At 36.6% G+C, this 26,553-nt stretch overlaps 1 protein-coding gene across 1 annotated transcript in view; it reads right to left on the bottom strand.

Annotated features, from left to right (window-relative positions):
- Positions 1-2,451: 2,451 nt before the first annotated feature.
- ubac2 (UBA domain containing 2) overlaps positions 2,452-26,553 on the bottom strand; it is a 96,661-nt gene continuing 72,559 nt past the window's right edge. The window contains exons 7-9 of the mRNA XM_088914815.1: positions 22,274-22,519; positions 7,851-7,949; positions 2,452-3,809 (exon numbers count right to left, since the gene is read on the bottom strand). Coding sequence (XP_088770941.1) covers positions 3,702-3,809; positions 7,851-7,949; positions 22,274-22,519 — 453 coding nt within the window. The 3' untranslated portion in view covers positions 2,452-3,701. The remainder of the gene's footprint in view (positions 3,810-7,850; positions 7,950-22,273; positions 22,520-26,553) is intronic.

Raw genomic sequence — 26,553 nt, 5'->3', positions numbered from 1 at the left:
TTTTATGCAAATATCCGCTAGGTGCTACAGATGCCATACCTGTAGTTATTTTGATGATGAAGTGATGAGGAAGTAATGGACATTTCTCTCTTGTAGTAAGCTCGCAAAACACTTGATGGCCTCATCTCCTCAGTTTACTTTAACAACTGGGAATACCACCCTATTCAGTTTGAGAGATTAAACTGTGCATTCAAAATAATAAAACAATTAGACTTCACAAGCATGAGTTTAAATTGGTTACCACAGACTGACAGCCTTCCTGAAAGTACAGCCTGTCTGTACTGCAAGCAGCAAGTTACTCAATTGCTCAGAGCTGGCTGCATTGAGGTCTACATACAGAACAACCAAGACATGCTGTGGATTACTCAGGCTAACCTTGCCCAGCGTAACATAAAGTAATAAGCTTCCCACCATTGCAAACCTAACACAAACCTGGGATTAACCCAAGCCTCTTAGCATTTCCATAAATATAACCAAAGCATAAATTACAATTCAAATGTAGCTTTAACTCCAACCAAACGCTCACTAAACCGTGTTTTAACTAAAACCTTATCCCTGGTATTGTTCTAAGCGTAACACTAGCCTAACCAGACCCAAACCCTGCCCATAATTAACCCATACCTCACCCCAACTCTAAACTGAACCCCATTCTGTCTGTAACCCTGATCCATTCTTTTCTTTAATCTATAAAAGAATGTTATTGTCTTTTCATTTCACCCATATCTCAGTCTGTAATATATTTTAATATAAGAATAGGGTTCTCATCTGCACCCTTCTTATATTCTCATATCCATGCTTAGATGTTTACGCCCAAGTTTCTTTGTGTAATAATATCAAGAGAGACAGCCATGTTAATTTAATTGGTATTATTTATTTCAAGAAGAGTGGCTGGACAAGCACCTTGAATCAATTAGCTACTAGCAACCAAAGGATCTAGCTAAATGGCTTTCTTTTTTCTTCTTAGGTTGCTAACATTTATCCCAATTTTTGGATGAGTACACAGCTCCCAATTGCCATAATTTTATATTATATAATATAATCGATTTAGTCTATTAGACCTGAGTGAATTGTTTCATTTGTGCATTATGTACATTCTGCAAGTTTTACTTTTGTAAACTTTTAGATTTCTTTCAACGTGTTCTTGCTCTTTGCTCTAGCTTCTGTGCTTATGTTCTTTTTATACAGAATCAGAAGGCAATAATTATTAAGTATGAAATCTCAATTTAAAGGCATTTTGCAAACAAAAGCATTTGCTATTTTGACTCAGTTGACAATGTTCTCTCCTAGCTCCAGCACATTCAGTGCATTTACTCTGTCATTAAAGATTTAATGTCACATTCTTCTGCTCCTCTTTTCAAAAAGTGGAAGTGAATTTACCGTTCCTATTTCATCAACAGATTGAGTGAAAAAGAAAAAAAAAACTTCAGTGGTATAGAAATAAATGTTTGTGCCCAGCTGCACGCTGTTGATTGTCTGGATTCTCAGGAGTAGCCAGGTAGAGACGTTTCATCCACTAGCACTTACTCTGCGATCTGTGCCAACAACAGAAAACCAGGCTTCTTGTGTTTGTTTCACCTCTAATAAATCATTATTGAGGCAAAGAGCATCCTGCTGATGTGCCACTTATCTTTACCCATTATACAGTAGCTCTTCAAACTCTAAAACCTTTCTTAAAATAACACTCTCCTTCATGAGCTGCACTGATGAAGAAGACGTGATATAAATCTGTAAGCATCGCACCTGCAGGAGACGGTCTAAATTTCAAACTGATGTTTTCAGTCAACTCACTGAAGCTCTACCAGGTTGGTAAACAGTATGTGGTTACTGTTTTCTGAGTGTGGTAAAAGCTGTGAAGATTTCAGAATTATTATTAAGGTTCAAAGCAACAAAGATGCTGGAACTATTTAGTTAATGTTGAGATTATTCCCCATTCTACCAATGGCTAGATTGTTTCACATTCTTACTGTTGGTTGCAATCTAACATCATCATTATCAACATCATAACACTGCATGTTTCCACTGTACAGTGCTCAAAATATCAAAGACCTTAAGATTTAAATCTCCTAAAGATTTTAAACTTACAGTGTGCAAAGAAAGCATTTAGTTGCACAGACCTAGTAATTGTGTTTATGAACCGTTTGCTGCAAGACTGATACTGGAAAGACACTACTCTAAAAAATAAAGAAAACGGCAACTGATTTGAGTTTACACTTTAAAATTAAATAGATGAAAACTCTAGTAACAAAAGTAGTGTTGTATACTTTTCTCTCTTTGCGTATTTGCACAGTTTTTGATTACACTGTTATTGTTATTGTGTTACTGTCTATTGTCTTGTCTTCTGTTCTATTTATATACCGCACCTGAGTGACTAATGAGAAACACTTTTCACTATACTATACAAATAAAGTTGAGTTGAATTGAATTGAATTGAATAGAGACAGACACCAAATTGGAATTAGATTTGCACTGTCAATGGCATAAACTTTATTTTCCCGGAGCTAAATAATGGTCAGAACCAAAGCCGAGTTAATATATTCAATAGTTTACTTTTTAGTGCTTCAACTTTTAATCACTACAAATTACTAATTTTGAATACACATTTGGTTAATATACATGATACCCCTGTGCTTAAAAAAGTAAAAACTGATCCACTGACTTCTTCTAAGTTCATAAGGGCTTATGTTAAAAAAAACAGTAAATTCAACAGAACACAATAATAATTCTAAATCTCTCAGTTTAACTTAAAACTGATCACGACACAAGTGTGCAAAACTACACCTGTAAGTATACAGATTAAAATAATCTGTCAAAAAATAAAACATTTTAAGGGATATTTAGTGTAATATTGCTGATTGAAAAATCATACAGAAATGTGATACATGCTGTACAGTACACTAATATACATATACTTATTGTACACAAAGTACACATCTTTCCCTTTTAATCATTATTGTAATACAAAGGCATTGCATGTTTGAAAGACACACGTTTGCAATTCCCAACAAAAAAGTCTTTAACATGAAATTAAATTGACACTGTCATTATTTTTTTTAATTGAAACATAGCAAAGTCATAAAAAGACACATATTCACATTATAAATAAAATCAAAGCAAAATCACTGCATAGCAAGTACAGTATATTAAAATTAGAACTCTGAATACAGAATGGATGGCATACCCTTTAACTTTAAATTACTGTGCTAAATAGTATATTTTCTTGTACCAAACATAAAAACATCTTACAAAGAGAAAACCAGTATTGTTTGTCTTTGTAACTGAGGGTGAAATTTGATAATGTGACATGCTTTTTTAACATTAAAGCTGCACCATTAGATTTTTCAACAGTATTTTAAGACCAGTAATTTACATTTTTCACAAACTGTTACACTTAAGCTGTCCATTGCCTTAATGGCAGTTGCAAACCACACCAGAAGTTATTTCTATACTTATATCCAAGCCCAGCAGAAACTTGATAACACAAGTATAGAAAAAATAACCCCCCAAAAGATCACTTGGGAGATGAACAAAACTTTCAATGATAATGTCTAAGACCATTTGAAGAAAAATAAACTGAAATGATGTCCACAGTGTACACCAACAAACCACCTGTTCAGAATTCTGAAGCTCAGATGCTCAACTCGAGCAATAAGCTATCTTGAACTAACCACAATGCAGACAGGTCTTTGGCATCTCACCAGTCCTCAGTGTTGTAGGAGGAAGTTAGAAGCCAAATTGATATCATTATTTGAAGCTCTTAGGGCTGCCAAAGCATCAACCCTGGAAAAACCCATCTCCATGAGTCTAGCTACCTAAAATCCAACAGAGAAAAAAAAGCGTTATTCATCAAATAACCAAACTGCAGAAGAGTTTGATAGTAAAAAAAAATGCTAAAATCTTTAACAGTAACTTCCGTGGATAAAGTCAAATACAACTTAAAGCATGACGGGGTTTGAAGAGGGTGATAGTTCCCTGTTAAACTTGTAATGGGAAGAAGGAAACTACTTTCACCTAATAAAGTGGCTTTATAAAAATCTCCACATTTAGGTTTTTGCCAGTTTGAAAGCATTGTTTAAAAATGCATCTTTTAAAACACCTTAGACCTTAGACAAAAATGGTATAAGTATAGTGCATGTATTAACTATAACTTAACTACAATTTAAGGCTGCATTATTTTCCTCTTCAACGATGTATTTGACATCCAGCTGAATTCATAAAGGCAACATACTGTGTGATAAAACAGTTAATTGGCAGTAACCTGACAGAAATAGGGTCGATCATGTATAGTAATGTTGAAAGTGCAAAGCCCTGGATGACGCAACTCTTTTGTCATTTAATAAAGCAAAAAACACCAGTCACTATCATTTGTGAGCAAGACAGCCTGGCAAGCAATAGCTCACACTCTTCACAACCCTTTGTGCATGATATTGGACCAGACACAGACCCAAAAGAACTACTGCTCCCCCCAGTGGATTAAGAGAAGCTTTATTAGAAGCTTCAGCTCCTGTGACAGGAAAAAATTAGGGGAAATGCCCCACCAAACTGAAGCAAGGGGAGTCATAAAGGATCTAAATGCTTTAAATCTCCAGGAATATGAGAAAGAAATGATAGAATCTGACAAAATGTCTGATTATTAAGGTTTAGAAGTGAACGACAGCAAATTAGTGTTCTGTTTTTATCATGTAAAATGAAAAATGATCCCCTTGATCACAAAACAGAACACTAATTTTCTGTTGTTCACTTCTAAACCTTAATACTCAGACATCTTGTCAGATGTACTTTTATTGTTAGAATACCTGAATTTTAATGCAAAACCCTCTGGGCAGTTTGAGTTTGAACTGATAAAACAACAGGCTGCCAAGTTCAGCAGAAATATTTTATTTTAAGTTCTGAAAATTACATATGCCTGTAATATGTCAAAAGCAATCATTTTTACATATTTAAATTAGTGGTAGTACTGTAGTACTGAACTATCAAATTTCTTTAAGAGTTACTCAAACATTAGACAAACCAATTTGCTATCCCTAAGCAAATGCACATATGAAACAGTTTCACTTGGCTAAGAAGATTTTAAAAACAAAGTGTCTTTGTCTGTTTTTCCTACAATTTTAACTGTAATTTGTTTGCTGGCTTGGTCAAGACTGACATTAAACAGAACTATCAAAAGAGAAGTCACAGTTTTGATGTTACTGTTAAAAGTGTTTTTAGCAAGTAAGGAACACTTACAAAACCCAGGCAAAATAAAATTTGTTACAAAGTAAAATGAATGTTTGTAAAATAAAAAACAGTATTCCTAAACATAAATTTAACACATTTACATATTGAGACAGCTGGAAAAACTGGTAGCCACAGCTGAGCTCTTTCTAAATGTCCTCTAGCATAAAAAAAGACTACCTACATAAAGAATTTTAATAAAGGCCAATGTGCTTTATTTACAGACTTCAGCATTGGTCTCCAAATAGTCAAGAGATGTGCCTGCTATATCCATGGTGCGTATACACAGTTATAAGACTTATTTAAAAAAAATTATTTCCCATAAGAATTAACGGAAATAGGGTTAATAACAACCAGGAGGACATAAATATTCCCTGCAGGACATTAAGCAAGACATTCTTCTCAATAAGAACTAATGTACTGTTTTAATGGTAATAAGGACCAGGACATGATGATAGTAGAGAAGCATGCGTTTATGTTTTCTGTAAAACAAATAAAATGATTATTGTAATGACCCATTAAGCTGAGCTCTTATATGAAATTTAACTTCAACTCAAAATTGTTTGAAATGTTTTAGAAAAACTTATAATTTGAAAACTAACAATGAATGAGGGAGCTTGTGAGAGAGATTGTGAGTGAGTAATGAGCAACAATTTTGTCCATTACACTTTTCTGATTCTTATTTATTTTATTTTGAATTCTTATGAATGACACTGCATTACAATAAAAAATAATTTGTAAATAAAAACGTTTTTAGCTATTTAAAAAAATTATTGTCTTATTATTGATTAAATGAAGGAATCACAATAAGACCTGGTAAATCCCCAAATTATATTGGGGGTTCACAAACTTTTTTGACTATGTATCAATCCTATATACAGTGAGTATAGAAAGTCACCACCCCCTTTCAAAATGTTCTCCTTTTGTTGCCTGAAAGACCAAAAAACAGACACTTAGAATCAGACTTTTTCCAGTTTTATTTACAAATTATACCTTGCAATATCCAAGTGGAAAAAGAAAGCAAAATTTCTGAAAAAAAAGTTGAATAACTGGGTTGGATAAGAGAAAGCCCCCCTGAGCTAATACTTGGTAGAAGCACCTTTTGCTTGAATTACAGCCTTGAGTCTGTTTGGATACATCTCTACCAACTTTGCCCACTTAGAGGGAGGAATATTTGCCCATTCCTCCTTACAGAATTGTTCAAGCTCAGTCAAACTGCATGGTGACTGTTGATGTACTGCCCTCTTCAAGTCATTCCAAAGATTTTCAATGGGATTTAGGTTGGAGCTCTGACTAGGCCACTCAAGGACATTCACCTTCCTGTCCTTCAACCACTGTACGGTTGCTTTGGCGGTGTGCTTTGGGTCACTGTCATGTTGAAAGGCGAACCATCTTTCCATTTTCAACTTCCTGGCTGAGGGCTGCAGGTTTTCTTCAAGAATTCACTTGTATTTTGCACCATTCATCTTCCCTTCTATCCTGACAAGTGCCCCATTCCCAGCTGAAGAGAAACACCCCCACAACAGGATGCTGCCACCACAGTGCTTTACAGTAGGACTGATGTTTTTTGGATGATAAGATGTATTGGGTTTTCGCCAGATGTACCGTTTTACATTCCGGCCAAAATGTTCGATTTTGGTCTCATCTGACCACAGCACCTTTTGCCACTTGGCCACAGAATCTTTAAGGTGCTTTTTAGCAAAACACAAATGAGACTTGATATGGCTTTTTTTAAGAAGTGACCTTTTTCTTGCCACCCTCCCATACAGGCCAGATTTCTGGAGCGCTTGTGATTTTGTTGTCACATGCACACAATGGCCAGTCTTTGCCATAAAGTCCTGTAGCTCATTCAAAGTTGCCATCGGCCTCTTGTTAGCCTCTCTGATCGGTTTCCTTCTGCCTCGATCATCCAGTTTGGAGAGACGGCCTGATCTAGGCAAGGTCTGGGTGGTACCATACACCTTTCACTTAATGATGGTCTTGATTGTGCTCCACAGGATACTTAAAGCCCTTGAAATCTTTTTACACCCATCCTCTAACTTGTGCATTTCCACAACTTTATCTCGAAGTTCTTTTGAAAACACTTTTCTGCCCACAGTGGATTCTTTGCTTTGAAATGCACTTCCAAGCAGTGGAATCCTCTAGAAACAGCTGCTTTTATTCTGAACTAATCAAAATCACCGCAATTGATCACAGGTGGGAGCCAATAGTTCGTTGTGTAATCTGTAAGGTGATCGGTTCTACCTGAACAAGCTCACAAATACAATTGTAAGGGGGATGTTCACATATCCAAATCAGGTATTTTACTGTTGTAATATTAATTAATTTCCAGAATGTTTTAGAGTACCATACGACAAAAGGTACAAATTTTGAAAGGGGGTCGTGACTTTCTAAACCCACTGTATATGGAGTCTCTGTTTGGAGTGCACTTTTATTAACACTTAATGTTTCTTGAATTGTGTTCACAAACGATGAAAAGTAAAATGTTTAAATCCTCAGACTGCATTTTTTCTTATTTTTTTTGTTACTTTGAGAGCTGCTTATTGTTGTGGTATGGCCTTTTATTAATATACACTAAAAAGCATTCTATTTATCTGGCAGGACTACTCATTGAATACCAATACCAATACCAGGCTCACCTGCTCCTCAGAGACTTCTTCCCCAGCCTGCTGTGGATGATTGGCAGGACGTCTGTGCCGCAGTGAAGGGAAAAATCTGTTCCAGTTTATCAGGCCTCCCTGGAAAAAAGAGATTCTTAGGTCAGAATGGCAATTCTAATCACCTGCTTCATTCCAGTGCAATGCTGATCACGAACAAACTGCTTTTTACTTTTCAAATATTGACAACAATGAAAAAAGTTCTATTAATAAAAATGCAATTCCATTACTGTTTTAAGCTGAGTCTTGCTAATAAAACCTAATTTGAATTTAGCTTAAATGATCATTTAATATACTTGTTTGCTCAAGCTGTTACATTGGATGTGGCTGCTTACATTCAAAACTTTTACATTCAAAAAGTTTTATTTATATTTTTTGCCGACAACAAAACAGTAGTAATCAGCATAACGTAAAAGTTGCGTAGAGTGGTATGACAGAAATCTTTAAATTCAACATGATTTATTTAATATTTATTACAGACTGCAAGACAAATACAACATAACGCAAGTATCCAATTATCCAAGAATTAGAATTAAACGCCAAATAAGAAATGTGAACACATTTCACATTGCAAGCAGGTTTGGATAGCAGGGCCTAAAGGTGCATCTTAAGGAGGTGTCAGCAGATGCTAAGAGACAGAGTGATGCTGATATATCTGGTTCTCTGGTTCCACCACAGGGGTCCCAGAACAAGAGGTTTTTAACCATGAAATGTTATGTGCCAAGGAAACTTGCTAATACCTTTTTTCCCCCTTCAGAAGCTATATTTTCAAGATATAAGGAATTGCACTGCTAATCCTCTATAAAAGATATCCTTGGAAATATCAGAGAGACAGACAGCATTTCTAAACTGTAGTGAAAAGTTTCAACACTTGCCTTAGAAATAAGTTTTTTCAAGGCTGAGCTCTTTCTCAACTTCCTATCTATATAATACAAATGCCAAACGTTTTCATCAGATAATATCTAATCAGTAAAAATGACCTAGAAAGCAAATACATTAAACTAAAAGCTTGTCATCCAGTGAAAAACTGGTAATTTGCAAACGTGAGACTTGATACCAAATAGGGAAAATACTATAGAGTATGGTTCCACAGCTTGTGACACAAGCATTTCCGTAGGTATATTTTTGTAATCAGTGTTAACCTTTTCAGAAATAGTGTTAGTATTTATTGGTAGTAGGTATTTTTAGTGAAAAAGAAGTACTGGAATTCAGGTTATAGCCTGTGCAGATAAATGAACAAATAAAGTTGACCACGTTATGATAATTACAGCTTAACCTGCACAGGCACAAATTTGGTCCTCAAAGTGGAAAAAGTGAACACTAAAACGTTTGCACCAATCAGTGAAATTGCAAATACAGTACAGAACTAGCAAATATTGAGGTTTTACTGTATTCCACACCACAGATGTAATGTACTGTATGTAATATTATTGTACATGTAACATCACCACATATTGTGAAGCAGTAGCTTAACTGGGTTTATAAAGTAATAACATCAACTAATTATCAAACGCAACAGTATGTCTTTAAAAATGTTTTTAAAGTTGCTTGTACATGGCAAAGCAGGTCAGAGGAAGTTACCTCATTTTATGCTTGTGTGTGGTCACAGGGATAGCTCCTTAGAGGCAAGAAATGAAAAACAAACAACTATCTATTTCATATGGGGTAGGTAAAACCAAATAAATTGATAATTTTCAACTACATTAAACCACGGTCTTTTTAACAGTAGAAAAATGTAGAAGTTTCTAAGTCTCACAAAAAGTATATAGAAATGAGTCAGAACTGTTGCTCTTTGCTAATTCTTACATATTTAAAATATGATAAACACGTACTGTATATCTGATATGCACAAGATATGACATTCCTAAAGAAATTCTAAAAGATTTCTGACTTACATTAACAACAGTTACAAACATACACAATCTAAAAGAGAAGTATAAGGACTTCACAGTGTCAAAAATTTAATATTTTTTCTGTCTTTCACACATTCAGTAGCACAGTTTTTCTTAACACATTCACCACAGTTTTTATTTTTTTTTCAAACAGCTTTTACTTGTTTAAAACCACATGTGCAAAATAAATCTGATACATAACATTCATTTTGAAATGAAATTCTTCAGTCTTTGGCACCTCCTATTTCTGGTATAAAAACCTAGTTGATTGCTTTCAGCATTTAACAAAGTTCTCAAGACAATAATAGTGCTTTTATTTAAAAAGAAATAGCAGCATAGGGCTAATTTAGTCTGTGGTTTGTAGGATGATTGGGTTTCAGGATACAGACTTCATCTGTATGAAAGCTGTTGGCTGGTTGAAAACCATCAGTACAAGATCTGTGCGCAGAAGTCTAATCTTGCTATTATCTCCATAGTAATACAAGTTTAGCATAACTGCAGGGACTAGTTACCATACTGTTTAGGAAGATTGCGTGCAAGATGACACAAGATGGAGAAATATCTAGGTGACCACAGATTACAAGCACAAGGAAGAATGAGTACACAGCACAAGAGTGGCATCTTAGAGCTACTGCGTCCATCAGACTTCCAGATGTGGTACCGATTAAAATATTGGTGCAGAGGAGGGGTTCAGGATATAGGGAGGACTTCTGGAATAAAAATGACCTACGTAAGTAGGATGGGTTATACTACAACCAATTTAGTGAGGAAACATATTCATATAGAAGATAAAGGGTATTTAAATTAGGGTTCTGCTGGGCAGAAAGCTCACAGCATCATCCAGTGGGTTCCAGAACAAACTTAACACAAATAACCATTCTGAAGTGCTTATACTGTACGTTGAAGAAAGTCTTATAATAGAAGCAAAGAGAATTAAATTTAAGAACTTTAGGTTAGATAACGCTGACATTATAGGAATGAATGAAATATGGTTAGGGGTAGGGAAGGACGATCAGACAAATAATAAATGAATGGGTATACATTGTTGAGGAAGAACAGGTTGGATAGAAGGACTATGTACAAAAACTACCCGGCAAGCTGCAGAACTGAAACTAGGGGGAACAGGCATGAAGGCTCAACAGCTGAAACATTGTGTTTCTTCTTTTCAACATGGAATTAGTTGTTTATTATTTTTTGTACTGTAACTGCAAGTAAAAGTTAAGGTAAATAGTTTATGTAATAACAGATGTTTAATGATAGATGATAATAAAAAAATAGTAAACACAGTATGCTTACTGAACATTTCATGTATGTGTTTGCAATACAAGACACCAGTAACAGGCCGTGTTATTGAAGGAAACCCATCAGTACTGATACTAAGCTTCTACAGTACTTGTTCTGACAGGTTTAAAACTAATAAAATCTCTGTGTCCTGATATTTTTCCAGTTGCACTTAAAAACTGAGGGATATTATTCATAAACCCTTAACTTGGATATTTTTGCTGTTTCTAAGGATGGAAGTTGTACCCACAGATTGGAGGACTGACAAATACAGAAACAGCAGCAATGAAAGTACTAAAAATATAAGATATGGCAGACACTTGGCAAATGGTATCTCATGTTCTTATATGCAAAGTGTGCCATGGAAGTAATAGCATCCATTATACCTACAGCATGGTTGATTGTGAGCTGCAGGATGCTACACATGTGAGATGTGGGTGTTTTTTTTCTCTACCACATAAATAAGTAGAATCTTATTTGCCCTCAGCAAGAAATATGGGAAATAAAAAAGGCAAATTAAATACTTAGGTATAAAGGAAAAATTGTGGTATTTACAGTAAATCAAGGGGAGGAATGGAATGCTCAAGCTTTGTCATAACACATTAGCAAAGTGTCATTTAGATCATTGTGTTTGTTACATCACAGCCTTTATATCCTTCAAAAGAGTTAAAAGTGGTAAATGGAATAGCCTGGTGGTAAAAACCAAGCTGCTCAAGAAACAGCAGGATACAATTATAGATTCACTTATTTCCTAAGACACCTAACAAGAAAGGTAGGCCAAACTCTTGTTTGTACAGTAGCTATTCTTAAGAGACATGACAAAGGTCATTTTAACTTGAAAACTTTTACATTTTTATAATACATGTAGGGTACAAGTATAGTAAAAATGCAAAAAAAGTACAGAAGTGGAACAGAAAATCTAAGAAAATGAATGAAGATGTCCAAGCTAACTGTTCTAAGATGGTGTGAATCTTCTTGATACAATGTGTGAAATCTCTTAACAAATGCAAAACCATTTTAAAACGTGCAAAGTCCTTTTACTCTATAGAAAATGTTGGTGGTCTTGTTATAGTCCTTAAAAAAGATACCAGAATACCTCCAAGACTGAAAGATACAGTAAGACGTACACACAGAAATCAATTCTCATTGGACAAATAAAACCTCAAGTGTGACACATAGGACTTGATGGTACAATCCCTTAGAGATGGTGAGCATTTCATTGGTTCTTGTCATAATCTTGTGTCTTGAGGGGGATAGACATGTCATTGGGGCTTCCAAGTGTGCACTTTCCATCATCAGTGTTTCATTGATGAGCCCATGACATCTCCAGAAGGCTTAACAGTGGTTCTGGCATCCTAGAATCACCCCCCTCTATATCAGCTTACTTTAGAGCCTAGAAAGGTTCTCTGGTCTTCAGTCAGAACCACTGGCTCCTCTTTCTGCAGCCTCTGAAACAGATCTGAAAGTTAGACGTAAGGACTTGCCACGGATTCCCATCTCCTTCAACTGTCGGTGTTAGACGCTTACACAAATCAATGTCACTCAAGCTCTACTGGGAGTGCCCGCTCTTTCCAGCATCGTTGCTCTGCTTCAGCAGCTAACTTATCATACTGTAGCTTCTTCCTTTAATATGTCTCATCTGCCACACCCTCCTACGACACTGTCAGTTCCATGAAGTAGGCATGATGAAGATCGTTGGACCCCAGAACCAATACTGGTAGTCCAGTACTAGTGCCAAGTCTGGTCTTAAGTTGATATCAATGATCTCTGATGGGATTGTTAGTCTCTGGCCTATATCTGCCAACATCTTCCAGTCCCAGGCTGGGTTCAACTGTTCACTTTCTGGTTTTTGACAGAGCTTCTGATCTTTCTCTTGTCTATGGAAGAAAGTAATTTGGCGAGATGATTTTGCTACTACAGGGGGGTAAGGTGTAGATGCCTGTCCTGTTTCCCTGTAGAGCTGCTGCCATGTTCTTAAGTACATGATGTATACTGACCTAAAGAAGAGGCTCAATTTGCATCGGGTAAGAATGCGTCTGCGATTTACTGGTTTTGTACACATTGGGCATGCTGGACCTTTGCATAACCATTGGTGGGGTGACTAGTGCACAGCATAGGTGGATCTGATGGTAGAGCTAATTCTACTTGCTTACATGTGAAGATGATGACTTGTTCAAAAGTGGATCTTTTTGTGTTTAGGTCTAAGCCTCCTCTTCCCTGCTGTACTTGCCCCATAATGTCCTTGTGCCTATGGACTGACTTTGCCAGTTTCACTGTGTCCTTTAGCATCCATTTCCATCCTATCGCTGCCCAGATGAGACTGTGGGGGCCTGATGGCAATTGGCTAGGTTGAGAAAACAAAAACTGTGTGCAGGTCTTTCTTCTATCTCTTGGCTGATTGAATTTTGTACTAGATCTGGCTTGTGTGTTCTAAACATGGAGAGAAGCCTAGAATTCCTGCTACCAATGTATCGATAAGTTTGTTTCATTCCAGATAGTCTGCTATCCTTTGAGCTCTGATACGGAAGAAAAATCTCCCCTCGAAAATGATAAGGCAAATTGGACAGACCTGACTGGTGCTTGAGGAATCTTTTTCCTTAGAAATCGGAACTCTTCCTGCTCCGCAGCAGACCTTGGGGATGACTTGATTTTTTTAATGCCACTCTCATCAGCTTCCAGAGACATCAGACATCAGACATCAGGTAAACTTCTGTATACTCTGTATGGAACTCCATTAGTCCCTAGGGCAGAAGATGCCCTTGCTCATCCCACTGCATACTCAATGTCCTTCCACTTCAGTGGCCTGACATTAATTTGTTTGCACCTCTGATGACTCTTCCTCAAGTCCTCAGCTCTCCAAAATGCCGCCAGTCAGCTTCTGATGTTTTTGTGCAGTGTATTGATCCCCTCCCTCTCTTCTTATGTACTCTTCCTCCATTGATTTTTTCGTTGCCTTTTCTCCTGGATCAAGTGTGTCAATTCCTTCTGTGTTATAGGTACCTTACCACCATTCATAACTAATCCAAATCTCTCTACTCCACAGTTCTATTTGAATTACCCGTCTTCTTCAACTTCATCTTAATGGAGCCTCTTAGCTTCTCCAAGATACTGCTCCGATCTATGTTAACTTTTTTCCCTCCATTTCAGAAGCTCCGAGTTACAACCAGCACTGCCCCCAGGGAATGGTGCAGATGCTGTAGGTATTATGGACTCAAGTTCTAGGACATCACAGTCTAGGGGGAGTGGCCGGCTCACTGCATCTCGGGTGCAGGAATCAAACAGGATTCCTGTGGCCAGGCTCCCGTGGAAAAGGGCAGTGTGGGATAGCAGTCACTTGGGCTGCAAGCAGGCGGACTGAAGGACTGGAACGCAGGGGGGGGAAGTGCAGAGAAGGCTGGTGCAGGACAGGGAGGAGCCACCAAAATTCAGAGCTTCATCCACAGGGCATTGTCGTGCAGAGGGCTCTGACCTCCAGTCCAAATGGGAGTGGTCCAATCTGGAAGGCAGCAGGAGATTCAAGGCTGGTTTAAGGCACATGCCTGCATGGAGTTCTTCTTCAGAGACCAGACCAGGCCTGTGCTGTCAGTTTAGTCTCCTGAAAGTAAGGCAGTCCTCTGTTGAACTGTCTGGAACCAGAAGGAACTGAATACACAGGAGCCATCTGGACCGCTGTCCGCTGGACAGCACAGCTATGGGTAGAGCTTCCAGGTGAATCTGAGAGAACTGGAAACCAAGAAGATGAAGGAGATCTCTGCTGGGATGCTGTGATGCCAGATGGCTGAGGAGAGCAGGGTTTAAATACCCTCAGAGCACGTGCTGCTGGGAGACTACTCACAATGGACAGGTGGTCTGCATATCCTCTCTCCATGGAGATCCGGGCAGAGTGGAAGCGTGACAGCCCACCACTAAAGCTGTGACATGCCCCACTGTAGCACAGCAAGGTGAGCATAACACTCTGGCCCACTTCACCTGCTGTTTGCACCCCCATTGCCCTTTTATTCCTTTGCAGGTTTAGCTGGCTGGTTGGCTTCAATACACTCCTTACATGGTAGCTCTGTGCTTGCACGAACTTTCTTCGCTGATATTTCCGTGAATTTTAGTTTGCATTTCACAGTCGAATTTCACTTGACTAACTTGACTGACATCTCAGTCAAGTACTGAGTCGAATACTTATTCAAGTATTGGCCAATACCTGTCCTCCTGCTTTTAAGCACTTTTTCCTCCCTTTGTGTGTTTTCAGGGTTTTCGTAGTTGTAATTTTCTTCTCGCCACAGACGCACACCTGTTGTACTATGTCTGTTGTGTGAAATTTGTGTGCTCTTCTCACTCACAGTCATAATCATACTGTAATCTTTCCATACCTGGGTCTGAAGCCATATTATCAGTGATTCTTGCCCCACCCCCGTTCTTGCTGACTCTGGGGGTATATCAAGAAAAAAACTGACAGAGCCTCAGAACTGTTAACCTTGAGACTGACTTCATACTCGGCACAGACATGGATCTGATAACAGAAATGGAAACTGAGCACAACTGAGAAATGGAAATCAGGAGTGGGCACAGAGAATACTTATTAATGCAAAGTGCCATGAATGTATGGAACAAAATGCTACACCATCTATATGCTTGAAGATGTGGTGGATTAATTAGGTTTTTAGATTAATAGGACACATACTGCTTGACTGAATACAAAGGACTGTAAAACATTTCTTTTCTTAACATTTCTTAGGTTATCAATCGGTTGCTCCAAACCAGAGCAAATAACATATTTGGAGGGAAGCTTCTGATTTGTGAATCTGAAATCTTGAAGAAAAAAATTAAAAGAATTCTCGATAGTTTCAGAACATTGTGATATCCTTAATGGCACACCTCTTTAAATGATTCCATGGACTTGTTTGGTATCTCTAAAATAGGTTGAAATCACTCATGGAATGAGAATGGATACATTTTAAAGTTCAACAGGAAAGCAGATAGGGGATGTTATTTGATCGTACATATAAAAACGGTTTAAAGGAAGTGCCATTTTTGCATGCTTAATGCAAAGTAAGCGTGAAACTCAACTTGAACATTGTACCACATTAAAGATTTAATACTGAAGTTAGCACATCTGCAGACCTAGATTAAAGTGTGACTTTAATAACATCATAACCTGCAGTATATATCTATACACTTACAAAATATGTAGAGTGTATACATTTTCCAAATGTGCTGCTTTGGAAAACACATTAAATAATCCTGCATTATAAAAATTGTTTTAAAAATTTGCAGAATGAAAATAATTCTACAGATTAGATAAACATATAAAACTCACATTAATTAATACATTTGACTTAAGATATACAAGCAATACAAGTTGCACTACTGTTTAAATCTAAGGCTACATGAAGGTGTAACATTCAATGTTACAGGGAGACTAAATGCAATCAGTTCCATTAAAGGGAGCATCTCAACTTTATCCAAATGCAAATGAAAACCATCCAGTGACTAATTTGTAAGTGTTGTGTTCCTACTATAACGGACAGTTAATAAGGATCCTGTTGCTCCACTCTGCTACTGTGTAACACCACTTTGCAAGGCCTTAAAAAAATCACATTACAGCTTTTTAAATGAGGTTGACTACTAATAAATACTTTATTACATTTCTAAAACATATTTAATTAGTATCTTTATATATTTATAAGCTCTTTGGTCACCGATACTGTTAACTATTCCACCTCTTTTTGATGTCTAAGACATTTTGCAAATTGCATAATGTTTAAGTGCAGTTTGTGTAGAATAGCATGGAATCGTAGGCATTGGTACAAAATGATCGTACATTTCAGACACCAACTGAAAAAGACTTCAGGGTGCAATTTATCCTATGACTCACAATCACAAGGTCTAGCCTACAGGAAATGTTTACTCTTTGCCAAGTGCCTGGGTTGTGTCTTTTTCATCACTTTGCTGCATTTGTTATCCAAGAGAATTGATACCCATTGAAAGCAAAAGACCAAGATCTGCACAGTTCGTTGAATCTGTGAAATACAACAGTCTACCTTTGTTGTATTTCACATTCAGTAGGCACTAAAAGTAGGTACTAATTTCAAAATAAAATATTTACAAACACCTCCCAGAGACAGCAAACCTACAGTATTACACTTGCTACACATGACAGAGTTGTGATACATCCATGTCTGATGTCAAGAACATGGAAACCATTTCCTACCTTCTCTGTTAGCATGTTCACACCAGCCCTATATCCATTACTTAATCATTTATAGGTCAACTTCAACAATTGCTAAGCTTCTTAACCACACAGTTAAGACTGGTCTGAAGACCACCTTCTGTTTCTCCTCTGTTTTTTTAATTTTTCTTATACTCTATCTGACTAAGAAAAAAAAAGGACTAAAGAAAAAAGAAAAAAAAGACTAAAAAAAAGAAAAAAACAAGAAAAAAAAAGAAACAAATGTGATTGAAGGTTTTAAAAACCAGCCTTCAGCCACACATTTACAAGATTGGAATTACGAAATCTGAAGGACGCAAAAAGAAAAGCTTTATGACATTCATAAAATTGAATGTGGAACTAAATATTAGACCCAGTCTGAATGCAGCTTGGCTTTCCTAAGCATGAGACAGAAATAGCATTAAAAAATAACTCCAACTGCATCCGTTCAAGGAGGAAAGTTGTATGAACAGGAGATTCTGTCATTTCCTACACCTGTGAAGAAAATCTTACTTCCGCTTGGTAAAACCATTAGCAACATGCTGGAAGAATGGAAATCTACCCCAAGGAAAATAGAAATCCCCATAATTCTATCAGCCAAACTATAATTAAATTGATTCTAGTACAACAGTACCTTATGTTAATCATATTACTTGGTAAATATTTCCCTTACTGGCCCCATGTTGGGAGCTGTTCATAACTACTAGAAAAGGAGAATGTAGGAAAGTTGCATAACTTACTGTTCCCCTCTAGTATCTAGGAAATCTTATTCATAGCCTTACTATATGAGATCTTTAAGTAAATTATAAAATACCCATATCCTTCAAAAACACTACAGTATGGAACAGGAAACTTGAAAACTTCACTAAAATTTAAAATGTAGTTTTATTTTTTATATAGTGGGTTTGCTTGATCTGGAGTCTAATACTCAAAAATATTCTGCAATCATTAAAATAACTTCATTTAATGTGAGCAAAAGTCACGGGTCTTCTTTAACAGCTAACTTATCATCCGCATTTTGTTCCATTTAGCACGATTAACAGAATGATTAAAAATGTGCAGTTGTTATGTAGGTGAACTTAAGCTAAGGAGAAGCATGTTAACTGATTTTGCAAAGGACTAATTAAAAACAGAGTATGTAAAGGGTCAGTAACCTAAAACTGCCAGTTTGTTTAAATTAAAACAATAATGAGTGTCAGGGGAGTCTTGACAGAACCATTTTAAACATCTTTTAGATGATGAATCATTTCTCACCATCTAAGCAGGTGTTTACACATCAACCCCACATTAGATGTAGCTTACACATTTCCTGAAGTGACTACTTTCAACTGATTCCCCCTGTACTAAGTATTATAGCAAATACAAGCCAAAGCAGAACAGGAAAAGCTTTCTTAGTTTAAAATAAAATTAACAGAATTTTTAAGCATGGTTCTGAAAAAAATAATTCTTGCTGGTGAGATATGTACATTTAGCTGCTAAGAAATGTTCACATAAACATAACGTAGTTTACAAAACATACCTGCTTCTCAAAAAGCAGTTTGATTGGGGATATACATTAATGATGCTTTTAAGTTAAATTTCTACATTAAATTACAAAGGATTTATAGATTACACAGGCTTAATCATATAGTGATAATTAGCCTTTTAACAGTTTTTAGGTAACTGTCCTATCTGTTGCATTGCTGGCAAGGCTCTTGCATTTTCATATTATGATTTTGTTAAATAACACAGGCACAGGATATCACTAAATGGCCAGTCGTCAAAATTATGTGAGCGTATTTGGTGGGTTGAATTCTGAAGCAGGCAGCTGGCTGTTGCTATGAGACAGAGCAAACGCATGTTATTGTGTGACCTCAGCTGTAAATACGCTAAGTTAAGTAGTGTATGGAAAAAAGTAGAGGTTCCATTCATGCAGAATAAAATGTTTTTTTTTCTCTTTTTTTTGACCTTTCAGTGTGAAATTAACCTCTACATGTTCCTTTCTAGCTCTCACGCTGACACAGGTCCTGACTCTAACCTCTTCTTATGTGGAGTATGTGTATTAAAATTATCAGGCATATAATTAGCTCAAATCATTTGGTTTAACGTACTGTACATCTGTTAGTGCTATGTGTAAATATCTAAAGAACCTTTGACGTTTTAGATAGATATCTTTGAATTCTAGAACTCTAGGTTATAACTCTAGTTGAAATCAACCTGGTATGTTTCCTTTAAGATAAAGATCTCAGTTTTAAGGCTAAAATAATTTTCTTCTTTCAGCCTAACACGGTACCTATGACCTTTCAGTCCTGGAATAATTTGAGCTGTGATTTCTCAGACTTTTTCTAAGGTTTTCATATTTTTTTATCAGAGCATAGCTACTGTGTCACAACAGGATACAGTTCAGCTTTTCCAAAACCTGTCTGCTCCTGCATCGAGCCCAGTTTGCTAAGGTGGGTCGATTGAGATTGAAACTACGCTCTACACCCTACTGTGAAAGTCATTCTGAAAATTCCCACATGACTGATGCACAGCTGTCTCCCACAGCCTGTGCTGTGGTCCACAGAATGGACTCATCATGACTAAGAGAGGGATGGAGGAGAGGACCTGTGTGTTATATTCTTATTTATCTACCCTATTTTTCAAACATTCTGCTATTTATTAATAATTTTGTAACTGTTGCAACTTAGCAATTGTTTCATTATTTGGTTATATATCTTTGGTATTAACTATTTGTATTTGAACAGTTACAGGCTTCATGAAGATCTGATACAAGTATTAAAAATTCCTCAAAGGCATTGACAAAGTCAGCACAATGGACTTCTTCCAAACAGCAAAACGTGAACAAGAGGGCACAAGTGGAAATTGCATGGACGTTCCTTTGAAAACAAGAATAGGAGGCGATTCTTTACCCAGAGGGTTGTGGGCATGCGAAACAAGATTCCCAGCTTCTGTATGTTGTTGTGGCCGATACCCTGATTTCTTTCGAGCAATGGCTGGATAAGATCCTTGGATAAAGCACCACAGAATATGAATTTGAAATACAAAATGACCACTGTGGGTAAAGAAACTTTTAGTACATGGTGAGAACATTGCAATAGTATAAGAACAATATTCTAGACTCAGCGTTGTGTTTTCTCATCAACATCTTATCATGGTAAGAACAGTTTACAGAATGCCATGTTCTCACGCCTAAACCGGTAGTGAAGCTTTATCTGATGACTTATTTAAGCATCGCTCAGAAATTGTTTCAATTTTAGGTAGTGTCATCACCCTGGCTGTCCCTCTTTTTGAAGACAAACAAGTATCAAGGAAGCAAGAATTTATGTCTGTGTCAAATCACACTATCTTTATGACCACACATCTATGTGTGGTCTGAGAGTCTAGCCGATGCTCAGAGACCATGTGCCTTTGGCAAGAACTGGTGATTTAACATTAAGCTCTTTTTAATTAATGCAATTTAGAAATTACCAAAGAAACAATTATAGGATAACCTATAGGTTATATCGTGTATATCTTATAATAAGGATTTATAATATTTAAGCATCTATGTGCATTTGTCAGTGCACTAAATTCACTAGGCTCCTCTACTCGCACTAGCTGAATTGATGCAGTAGTTGTAGTAGTAGTGCATAACAAGTTCTCAATTCAATACTATGAGCCGTTAATACACAGAGAAATCTCATACGTAACATACTGGGTGTTAAGCCAATGTATCTTTTGTACTGTAAATTACAACCTAAAAAAATAGTCATATATCAGTACACACCAGACTCGCTGAAATTGGTTTAGCAGAACTCAACCAACTTAACAAAACCAACTTAAGGACATACAGTAACTGAATTCAAACATTTTGGCACGTTAGTACTGAACTTTCAGGTGTCTAGTGTGCCGCTGTTTTTTTTCCTGTTCAGCTTAACATAGCATCCTTCCTGAAAGGCTCTGACTTCTTTTGAAAGAAGACACTGAAACTAACATGTGTGGTTTTTAATATACAGACACAATTCTTGCCTCCCACTCAGCAAGAAAGAGGATGATAAAGCTTCATCTTCACAAAGACTTAAGCTTCCAAATACAATTCCAAAACAGCAGGAATAAAAAAAATCAAACCTCCTACAGCTTATACAAAACCCTGCTCAAGAGTGTTTTTCCTACTTGAAATATCATGATTAAATTAAAAACTGAAGCAACCAAGTTCTGAGAATTATTTAATTATTTTTCCTTTCTCTTACTAGTTTAGATTAATTGGAATGTGGATTTCATTGTAATTTATATGAAAACTATTAAATATAACAATCTAATAAAAAATTGTGTTCTGTTTTTTTTCCATTTAATCAATATGTAAGGATTATTTAGCCTTAGTACAGCACATAGCATATTGACAGTGGAATGAATAAGTCTATCAGACTACAGAGTGACCGAGCGTGTTAGGGATATTCGTGGGTGCAACAATGTTGTGCATTCCATAAAATTATTTAGTATTGTACACATAATAAGGAAATTCCATATTGATTCGGTTGTCTTGACAATGCATATTTGCGTCAACTTATATCTAATTATTTGCCTAAATAATGTTTGTGCCAAATAATAAATTAATCAATAATAAGGTGAAACCTTTTGAAAGCTTTTTACTTTTCAACAACTTTTTTATGAACAACGCTTGTTTTTCTTTAATCTGGTGCTGTTGTTCCCTTCCTGCCTCTTACATCTATAAACCACAAGTTAGCTTTTTTCATGCTTTCATTTGCCTCTGCTGCCGGTTTTCTTTCTTTCATTTCTCTGAATTCACTTCCTAAGGTGGTTTCCTTATTTTGCTCCCTGTATTAGTGTCTTAAGAAGACAGCAATTTAGAAATATTTCTAAAATATTTCTCAGTGTTACAAAATCGGATTTTGTGCCGTACGCAAAGTGAAGGAAAAGGCCAAGCACTTACGAGAGACCGTTGCTTTGAACGTTGAACCCTCCCTGTTTGTCTTTGGGAGCCCACCATATCGCCTCTGCTTTAGCTCCTGGTCAAAACAGGCATCTGCAATATGTGTCTGTAATATGTGTACCTGTGGCTGTCTGTTTCTTCTCATCTGAGTGAACTGGGACAGCAACATCTGTTGATCCAGCAGGTCCATTCTCTGCTGCCGCTGGATGTCCACTGTGGCTCCCCTTCCAACCATGGACTCATGGGAAGGTTCTGGCGTCTTGAACAAGGGCTCCAGGACACGTGAACTGCAGCGGGCTATCCAACGTGGGATAAAGATGATATGCTGCATCTGGAAGATGTTACAGTAATACAGCGTGCCGGAGACCTGGAAAAAAGGAAACCACAACAAAGGCCATGACTGGACAGCATTATTTTAGAGGTGCACACTAAACACATCTATCCATCCATCTGTTATCAGAATTTGCTCTTTCCTGGTGAGGGTCAAGGCAGGACTTCACCTAGAAGAACATGAGAAGGGCTACAAATGAGAGGCCATTCAGTCCATCTAGCTTGTTTGGTAGTGAGTTATTAGTTAATTAATCTGATGATCTCATCCAGCTGTTTCTTGAAAGAAGACAGGGTATTGGCTTTAACAACATAGGTTGGGAGCTTTTCATACTCCTACGACCCCTTTAGGTTAACATAAGCCTCCTGTTTTAAATGTTCCACTAGGTTATATGTTTTATAGTAACTTCCACTTGGTATGGGATGCCAATTTATTGAAAAGCACACACACATACTGGAAAAATTTACAGACGTCACCTAACTCAGTCGACACGTACTTTAGAAGGTAGTATTTCACCAGGTGAAAACCGAGACACAAGGAGAAGATGCAAACTCCACATAGATGCAACTCAAGTCCAGAATAGTCCCCAGCGCTAAGCACCCTCTCACAGTGCTGTACCCTAAACTCATAAACCGCACATTTCCTAGCCTGTTATATTATTACATTTCTGAATTTGTTTCTGCCTAGAAATATTTCCCTTTAAATTTAAATTTGTATCCTGTTTACAGGCAACCCAGGTTTGTTTTATCTGATAAGAGATGAACTGCAGGTTTTCACACAAAATAGGTCTGTTTACAAGGACTGACATCTTCTGCAGCAATTGCAACACATAGGAAAAGGCCAAGGCAGGCTTAGTTGCTTTATTTGATAAAACCATGGAATCTACTGACACCAAAGAGTTAGGTCTGCTGAGGAACAATCAAAGGAAAACATTAAAACAGCACAATAAGACAAGCAATAAATGAGCTATAAATAGTGTGGTGTCACAATTAAATGTAATGAATGTCTGCCCAGAAACCAAAACAAACTTCAAAGGACACTGCCAAACAAACTTGTTGACTCCTAAGACTTCTGACTGAGTGAAAAAATAAAATGATAAAATAATTAAACTTCACAAATCTTGTAGCCAAAGGATAATTTCTGAAGCCAATGCCAAGATATTCATGACGATATTCATCTCTTAGTCCTTATCAAGGCCCAACTGAAGATATATCTAACCTCATTTGACAAATAGCACACAAAAAATCTTCTTTGTCATTATTTATTTGAAAATAACATCAGCCAGCATTCAATCTTTGTGTGAAAAAGTAAGTGCTCTATTGCTCTATCTACTCAATTAATAGGGTGTCTCAAATAATAGAATGTCTAGAATTGCAAATGATTAGTGATTTACACCTACATATATATTCAGAAACTTTAAGCACTCAGGTCAACACATCATGCCAAAATAAAAAGAAATATGTGAAATAGGTCTTTCACCACGCATTATATACAAATGGATCTAAACGTAACAAATGTGCATTCATTAATTGGATCACTGCTCCAATGGAAAATGATTCTAAGTAGTGCCATGATGCAACAGAAGCATTGAAATGAATCATTCTTCAAAAGATATCGCAGTGTACGGGCTAGCTCAACCAGACTCTGTAACAGCTTCTTCCCGCAGACTGTCAGGCTCCTCAACACCCTGGAATCTACTTGCACCCACCCCAATTCCAGAAACAGGGTTTAAATCCCCTGTGTGTTGTGTATATAGTATTATGTATTGCCTTGTAATTTGCACTATCTGCACTTTCCACTATGTCAGTGTCCTTTCTGTATTTGTACCGTGGACCAGGAGGAACGATATTTCGTTCCACTGTATACTTGTATATGGCTGGAATGAAAAATAAACATAAACGTGAACTTCGTGACTGGGATCATGTACGACGGCGCTGTAGAGTCACTGGAGGTTCCATGGGAAGACTGAATGACTGCCTGGGATATAGTCTTGCTCTAATAACACAATTTCACAACTTCCTCATTCAGAAACAGGCAGAAGAGACAACAGCAGCAGACGGGCCACACCATCGGCCGTATTCACCTGAGCTCGGTAAAACCAAAGATGCGAGGAAACCAGACAAATAGAACCGATCAATGATTTTCCATGTCTTGTCATGACAGAAAGATTCTAGCAGCTTTTAATTTTAATAGAACACTATTCAAAATGTGTCAGGAAGAAAAATGAATACGAAGATGTTGATAAATAACTGACTTGAAACCAATTAGAAATGGTAAAATCCAAAGAGCAAATTTAAAGAATATACTTTTGACCTAAAATAGGAAAACATTGTAGGACATTTAAGTTTAGAAACTTGTGAAAGTGGGGCTGGTTTCTTAGGGTGGGAAGAACTAATTAAAAAAAAAAAGATTATTTTTTATGTCAATTTCAATGCCATATTCCCTTTAGAATTTCCAACACAAAGAGGGAGGTCTATGACCCCAAGTAATTCTTCCAGGAAAGTAACTTCCATAGGATTTACTGAAGAAAGATGCGACTACATCTTTTATCGGTAAATATGTTTTCTAGTGAGTGTCACAGCAACTTGTTCAGTGTAAATATTTTTGGTGTCCATTTTGTCTGTGAATCTGTCAGTCTGTCAGGCATAAAAAGAAAAGATTGTGTCAAACATATAAAATACTTTTGCACAAGATAAGAAGAAAGATAATTCAAATTTGTTAAAATGCAGTAGTACGTGCTGACAGATTTACACTTCTGTAACCACAGACACAAGAAGGGTAAAAGCCAAATGACAAAAAGATATTCAGTAGAGCTGTGCTCAATTTCTTTTTTAAGGTGTGTATTACAATTATGAATCTACCTGTTCCTGCCATATTAACAAACTTTCTAAATACTTAATGCATAAAGTAAAATGAGAATTTAAGAGTCTGCAGGACATACAGCAGGCATTGCTTTGAGGCATACTGCTCTGATATTCTCCCTTTTATGAGACCAAAAGATTTTGAGCTGTTGTCGTATCTATGAAATAACAGATAGAAATGAAAAAACGATGTGTTAAAGTGATAATCATCAACAGTGATGCACTTTATATTTTTTTTTCACAATATTGGATGGAAAAGCAAAACTTGTCTAGATATTGAACCTAACTATATGGACATCAACAGGAAATGATACAGCATATTCTATATAATATAAGGTAACAAGTTTAACTTTCCTGGAACACTAATCAAAATCTTAACATCACCGATCAACTCCTTCCTAAAATGTCAACAACAAAAAAAAAGAGAGAAAACAGAAAAGGCTGGCGGTGATTGTCACAACACAGAATACGAATATAAAAACTGATTTCCAAACCAAGCTGCAATCAATTTGTGGAACATAAATGTTTTAAATCACGTCAGCATGAAACTGGTAGGAATTAAAATATTTCAGTTAAAATGGTAAGAAGTCATTTTCATTATTTTAAAGACTTCACACAGACATTTTTAAAAACCTGCAGTGCCAGAATTGATTGTTTTTAACTATTTGTTCCTAGGTACACGCATCCAAATAGCAAAAAATAAATACATTAAAGAACATTCAAGAGCATGAACACATTTACAATCACACATAGTCTGCATATAAGGTCCAGTGTATATTTATAAATATATTTTTGCGTTGTGTAGTTTCATGTGCTTTCATGTGTTTTTTTCCTGATAGAAACCTATTTAAGACCATTTGCTGATGCAACTGGTTTCCCAATCTTTCGAAATCCCCATTCATTGTTCCCTATAATTACACAGGTGAATATTTTAGGAAAAAGCAATGAGAAAGACAATAACCAGCATGAGCTGTGCAAAAGGAAATGCTTTGTTATTCAACTTTTCTGTGGCTAAAGGAACTGAAACTTTTGGTGCCAAGAGTTTTTCTAACAGCTGCCACTGAAAGAAATTAATAAGCAATAAAAAGAAACATATAAACAGACTCATATTATTCTACTAACTTACAGGAGCAATTTCATCAAAGTATATATATAAAAAAAAACAAAGTCATATGTTAAAAGGTTCCATGCGTGTACAATTTCCTATACTTT

The sequence above is a fragment of the Atractosteus spatula genome, chromosome 4 (genome assembly GCF_055471065.1).
Source record: "Atractosteus spatula isolate fAtrSpa1 chromosome 4, fAtrSpa1.hap1, whole genome shotgun sequence".
Taxonomy (NCBI): Eukaryota; Metazoa; Chordata; class Actinopteri; order Semionotiformes; family Lepisosteidae; genus Atractosteus; species Atractosteus spatula.
Note: the sequence above shows the minus strand (reverse complement) of the source record. Positions and strands in the feature narration are given on the sequence as shown.